Source organism: Lycium ferocissimum, chromosome 1, assembly GCF_029784015.1.
Source record: "Lycium ferocissimum isolate CSIRO_LF1 chromosome 1, AGI_CSIRO_Lferr_CH_V1, whole genome shotgun sequence".
Lineage (NCBI taxonomy): Eukaryota > Viridiplantae > Streptophyta > Magnoliopsida > Solanales > Solanaceae > Lycium > Lycium ferocissimum.
Window position 1 is genome coordinate 4,747,795 of NC_081342.1, and position 6,398 is coordinate 4,754,192.

General features: G+C 33.6%; 1 protein-coding gene across 2 annotated transcripts; it reads right to left on the reverse strand.

Moving 5' to 3' along the window:
* Positions 1 to 536: 536 nt before the first annotated feature.
* Positions 537 to 6,177, reverse strand: LOC132067869 (protein WVD2-like 3). Of its 2 annotated transcripts, none has more exons than XM_059461365.1 (7): positions 5,894 to 6,177; positions 2,851 to 3,404; positions 2,322 to 2,410; positions 2,139 to 2,226; positions 1,903 to 1,974; positions 1,662 to 1,772; positions 537 to 1,091 (listed from the first exon to the last, which is right to left on the reverse strand). In XM_059461365.1, the coding sequence occupies exons 2-7, from the start codon at positions 3,397 to 3,399 to the stop codon at positions 798 to 800; spliced, it is 1,203 nt and encodes a 400-aa protein (XP_059317348.1). In that variant the 5' UTR covers positions 3,400 to 3,404; positions 5,894 to 6,177; the 3' UTR covers positions 537 to 797. The 2 variants fall into 2 exon arrangements, with proteins under 2 accessions (XP_059317348.1, XP_059317272.1); XM_059461289.1 differs by having other exon boundaries at positions 5,983 to 6,176.
* Between the last annotated feature and the right edge of the window lie 221 nt (positions 6,178 to 6,398).

Here is a 6,398-nt window from a genome sequence, read left to right on the forward strand (position 1 = left end):
GCAGATTATCCACAGGAACACTTCAACAGAATGTACCTTATACTATATTTGCATTTTTCCTTTTCTTTTTAAAATATTTCATTATTACTTTTTACCCAATTGATTAAAACAACAGTCTATCTACTACTAACATCTTAAAGGGCCTTGCCTCACTTTGTACTCCCGCGGCCACAGACACTTCCATCCTCTCAGAGGTGGATGGAGCTTTTGAACAATGGTTCATCTGAACGCAGTATTTTCGGGAATGGTTCATCTGAACGCAGTATTTTCGGGACAAAACACATATTTACGTGTAAAAAAAAAAAAAAAAAAAAAAAAACTTAAATTCTGATCCAATAACTTCAAAGTTCAATGATAAGAACATCAAAGGCTGATCCCATCAAGTTTAAATCTTGGACACGTCATAATTAAATAAACATGTAACACATGCCGTCAAGTTTAAATCCGAGGCATAAATCTGAATAATAGACAGACAGATAATACTAGGCAGAACTGCAATAGACACGTTACAATTAAATATGCAATGTACAAAGTGGTGGTTCCAAATAAATATGAATTGCATGGTAGCCAGTTTCTTCATAGATAGATTACAAGAAAATGAAGTCACTTTACACAAGCCCGGAAATAACTTACAGAAATTTACACTTCATAAATAAACGTTACACAGACGACTGCAAAAAAAGCTTTTGCAGTTTAAAAAGCAGTCAAATGCACAACCCTTACAGCGGTAACAAGAAGCAAAACCAAGAAAAGAGAAGTTCTTAATCTTATTAAATTAGAAGAGACTCACAAAAGGCTCAAGAATGAACAGTAATGTTCACATTCATTTCTTCACGCATCTTAGTCATATATGACTCATTTATCTCCGCTGCATGATTGGCTTCGTTGTTAAATTTGTATATGGTAGTACCATTCTGAATATTTACGTGATCTTTCCTATTTCTGGAACCAAAGGCAACATTTTCATTGTTAAGTTCAAGACTGTGGCGAGTTCCCCGATCATAAGCTCCCATCCCTTTGTCTAAACCAACCGAGTCATTGCAGCTCTTCCTTCTTCCCAACCTCGGTGATTTTGCACGAGTTGGTGGTGCCTGCAGTCAAAAGAAATAAAAAATTCAGAATTGAAGGTGATCATATCCCATAGACAGCTATGGATATCAATATTGGAGCAACCTTATATGAACTGTGACTGCGGGTGGCAAAATTAGCTCATGAAAACATGACTCACCCAACTAGTTCAAGTTTGGGCTGAGATGTAGCCTATAGTGGGCTAATACGTAGCCCAAATTGACCCATAAAAACCTTATCAAAATATTTTGAAGGACATTATTTTTATTAGATATGTTATATTTAGTCATAATAAAAACAAGTAGTTTTATTAGGTACTTAAAATATTATAAAAGATCAAATAGAGAGATTAAAACTTAGTAAGAATTGAGCGGGTTGGATTATGACCCACTTGTTAGCTCATTTTAGCGCAACTAACTTTTGACCCGCGCATTTATTAACTCAGACCATTTGGACCTGCCCATTTGACACCCCTAACTGTGTCACTCTAAGGCCGCTTATCACAATGTAAAAGTTATACTGCAGATCAAAATTTTGGTGAATACCTTGGCTAAAAATATGTAAGTTATAATACCAGTGACGTTATGCATTACCTTCTTCAATTCAGTCTTTGGTGGGGGTCCCTCATGGTAGAAGCTCGGCATTGGGTTTGCCTTAAACATCAAACTTTTTCTCAGTTGCTTTATAGCTGCTTCTCTCTCTTCCTAATAAGTGAAGGTACACAAGAAAAGTTATGCTATATATTTGAAAAGAAAAGTCTGATAATGCTCTTTTGTTGGTATTCCACTTATACTAAGCATAACAAGTTATAGCTGTAGCTTCAATAACATGCACCTTCGTCCTTGCCTCCCACTGAATTTTCTGGGCCTCCAAAGCTTGATGTTTCTCCTCTAATTTTGAGTAAAACTGCAAAGAGAAAATCAATATAAGAACTAACCAATATCGTCCTCTTTCATTCTTGCTCTTGTTTACGTTTAAAAGGGGCAAGGCGAGAAGAATAACAAGGTAGAAACCCGATCAAACATAGAACTAAATGAGAAGTTTCAGTAATCCAGTAAATCAATAGCTACCTCTTTCCTTTTCTCTACACGTTCAGATAATCGGAATACAGGGGCTGACGCAACAGTGGCCCTGGATTTTCTTGCTGATAGCGTAGCACTTCTCGTAACATAAACGCAGCATCATAAGACAAGGGAGCACATTAAAAATAGCACAGACCTTATTAAGCTAAAATCAGGGGAGAAAGTGGATACCAAGAAGTAACTGAGCATGAGTCTTCTTCATCCGAATGCTTCTTGTTATCAGGTTGTAGCGGCTTTCTAGTTGCAACTGGTGTGGAGACCTGGTCAAAAATACAATATTCACGGAGTCAGTTACTAACAGGCAGTTAGATTCAAAGACCACTAGTGTAATCGTTTAATCGTTATGCATTAACTTCTCTGAAACAGTAACACATTTAAGAGGAAGTTTTCTCATCAACCAAGAGAGAACACGAGGGCAATATCATTTCAAAGATCAAGTGCTATTGATGAATCCTCTCTCCTTAATGATAAGAATTTGCAGATAAGGTAACAAAAAAGGGATAATTACCTTTTTGGACCATACAAAACAATAATAGCCGGCAAATGTATGTCTTGTTTATTAAGAATAACTATACATATAACATACATAATCAGTGTATATGTATTGCATATTTTGGCTAGCGCACCTGATCTATTTGGGCTGATGGACCAGAAATGAAAAAGCTCTAAAAAAAACAGATTATCTGCATGGGGAACTAACCTGGTTTTGTTTCGTACTTGGGACTCGCAAATTATTGGCTTCAGGTGTCTTATAATTGACATTGTCTGCATCACTTCCAACAAGACGAGTTCCATGAGACGCACGCTTCTCAGTTGCCAAAGCAAATGGCTGAGGAACTGTACACTTTGTTTTGCAGTTTCCAGAAACAGATTTGGTTGCTGATTTCACTGAGGTTCTTGATCTCTTGTTATCATCTTTTAATTTTCGGACTTCAGAGTTGTTCTCCTTTGTAGGAGATTCAATCTCACATTTTGAGCTCTGTGTACATTGCTCTTTTGTACTTTCAACTTCACATGGTTTGGATATCTCAACCGATACTTCGGCTGTGCATTCCTTCACTTCATACTCCTTTGTTTCAACGCTCTCTTTCAGCATATCAGTTTCTTGATCCTGAATAATAAGCTTGGATAACTGAACATCTTGATTACTTTCTATTAGGTAACTTGCATCTGGAGAAGCACCATCACAGTAACTTACGCAACCGTTTTGCTCCTTGTCCATACAGATATCAGTAACTTCCAGCTCCATAATATCTGAAATTAAGTAAAACAAATAAGAAAGCATTAAGTAGAAATAAGGGCTTCAACTTGGAACAATGTCTATTTGATTCATCAGATTGGTTTTTTAAATAATATTTGATCCATTACATATGATGGTTAAAATAATTTGGTTATTCGTCTACCAAAAATTAAAGATAGAGCATACAGTTTAGACAACATGAAAAGGTATCCCTACAGTATAAAAAGATGAAAGAGGCACAACCATTTTGTTACCCAACAATTAAAGAAAAAAATGAAGATACTAATACTAGATATAACACTATAGCTCAAGAAAGGAAAGTTAATACCTCAAATGATAACACCAGAACCTTTCTCACACTACTATTTCCATCTATTTACATATAAAAATATCTACCATCAACTTATAAGCAGAAAAACATCCATCCATACAAATATATGCAAACCCATGGCTAAAGAAACCTACATAAGTTAGCAAGAAATTCAAGAATTTGAACGAGTCCAACAACTTGTTTTTGTTAAGGAGGTTCTACTAGACAGAGGCGGAGCTAGCGCTTCAGTTACAGGTTTGCCGAACCCAATAGCTCTGGTCCAAACCCTGTATTTGCATTAAAAAATACATTGAATATGTACAAATTATTAATTTAGAACTCTAATAACTTTAAATGACTAGAATCGTGAACCCATAACTTCAAATTCTGGCTCCGCCGCTGCCTCTAGATACAGTGATTGCAGGAAAGATGGAATCTTTTACACACATTTCAATGCAACGACTATCAATTTTGAAAGTTAGAACAACAGAAGCCCATACGCATGCAATATACATAGGGGATACAAGAACAACCACAATTTTTTTTATTGAAAGAAGCTAATTAATTACCCCCTATGTCCTAAAATCTTTCTCATATTTCACTTCTAAGGAGTCACACTAAGTTCAGAAACATTAAAAATGTGTCTTCTTGCAATTTTGATGCTAGATCAGAGTTTCTAAGTATCTACCGAATTTAAAAATATGAAAAACAAAATTACATACAGTGGTGTCCATTAAAACTAAACATTCTGAATTTTCAGGAACCCCATTAACTTACATATTAAAATCTAAAATCTGAATTTACCTATCTAATAAGTGGAAAAAGAAGTCATTACTAGACTCCAAAACATTTCATCTTCAATGAAAATACGGTGAAGTCAATTGAAAAATCACATTTTTACCTCAGAACCCATTTAAATACTCTACATTCAACTGCTTACACCCACCAAAACTATAGCTAAAAGCCTAAAACCTCAGTATTTAGACACCAAAAAGATTCATCTTTTAAAACCACATTCACCAAAATTATCCAAAGAAACAAATTTTACAAAGAACACATTGTTGAGATCATGTCCTATGTAATTATAGATCTAAAACCCAAGAATTTACATTGCATGAAAACCCAAATTCCCAAATGCAAGAACCAACAACAACAAAACAATGGACTTCAAAAGAAAATTAGAAACAACAAAAAGATCAAAACTTTACCAATAATGTATCAAGAAAACATAAACCCAGGAAGTTATTTACATTGCATTAAAACCCAAATTCCCAAATGCAAGAACCAACAACAACAAATCAATGACCTTCCATATAATTAGAAACAAAAGAAAAGATCAAAATTTTACCAAGAATGTATCAAGAAAACATAAACTAAGGAAGTAAGAAAACATAAACCAAGGAAGTAATTTACATATCATTAAACCCCAAATGCAAGAACCAATGACAAACAAATCAATGAACTTCCAAAAAAAGTTAGAAACCAAAGAAAAGATCAAAGCTTTACCAAGAATGTATCAAAAAAAACATAAACCAAGGAAGTAATTTACATATCATTAAACCCCAAATGCAAGAACCAATGACAAACAAATCAATGAACTTCCAAAAAAGTTAGAAACAAAAGAAAAGATCAAAGCTTTACCAAGAATGTATATCTAAGGAAGTAAAAAACATAAACCAAGGAAGTAATTTACATATCATTAAACCCCAAATGCAAGAACCAATGACAAACAAATCAATGAACTTCCAAAAAAGTTAGAAACAAAAGAAAAGATCAAAGCTTTACCAAGAATGTATCAAAAAAAACATAAACCAAGGAAGTAATTTACATATCATTAAACCCCAAATGCAAGAACCAATGACAAACAAATCAATGAACTTCCAAAAAAAGTTAGAAACAAAAGAAAAGATCAAAGCTTTACCAAGAATGTATCAAAAAAAACATAAACCAAGGAAGTAATTTACATATCATTAAACCCCAAATGCAAGAACCAATGACAAACAAATCAATGAACTTCCAAAAAAAGTTAGAAACAAAAGAAAAGATCAAAGCTTTACCAAGAATGTATCAAAAAAAACATAAACCAAGGAAGTAATTTACATCTCATTAAACCCCAAATGCAAGAACCAATGACAAACAAATCATTGAACTTCCAAAAAAAGTTAGAAACAAAAGAAAAGATCAAAGCTTTACCAAGAATTTATCAAAAAGAACATAAACTTGGGAAATGAGAAGTATAATATGTGTGAAATGTTTGAATTTTTTTTCTTCTTGTAACTGACCTTTGAATAAGAGTCCACTTTGCTTGTTTTATGTTTTGTTGTTTGTGTAAATTTGCTGTAGTTAGGCTTTATCCAGCAGGTTTTGGGAGCGGTGTCTCTGTCTCTATATGTATAGGTCGTCCCTGTAACTGGTATATTTATATGTCTGCTTCTTCTCTAGTATGAACAGTGAACTCTAAATAATTTATTTAATGGAAAATAAAAGAACTGAAACAGGGAATGAGAAAATAATGATACTAGCAATTGTGATAATAAGACAAAAAAAAAAAGTAGTATAATTTTAGGTATTATTTCATAAAAAAAAGGGAAAATGAGAGAAATCTGTACCTTTTATTGTTTTGTTTTATTTCATTCTGTTTGTTAGTATACTTTAGTAAATTCCAAGAAAGAAATATTTTATTTGAAATAATTGGTGA

What these genes read in the sequence shown, in the direction of transcription:
- LOC132067869 (XM_059461365.1), bottom strand. Translation starts at nt 3,399, where the DNA reads ATGGAGCTGGAAGTTACTGATATCTGTATGGACAAGGAGCAAAACGGT. An exon ending in TCATGCTCAGTTACTTCTTG is followed by an intron (nt 2,227 to 2,321) that starts GTATCCACTTTC and finishes TGTTACGAGAAG; the next exon opens with TGCTACGCTATCAGCAAGAA. An exon ending in CAAAGACTGAATTGAAGAAG is followed by an intron (nt 1,092 to 1,661) that starts GTAATGCATAAC and finishes TTTTGACTGCAG; the next exon opens with GCACCACCAACTCGTGCAAA.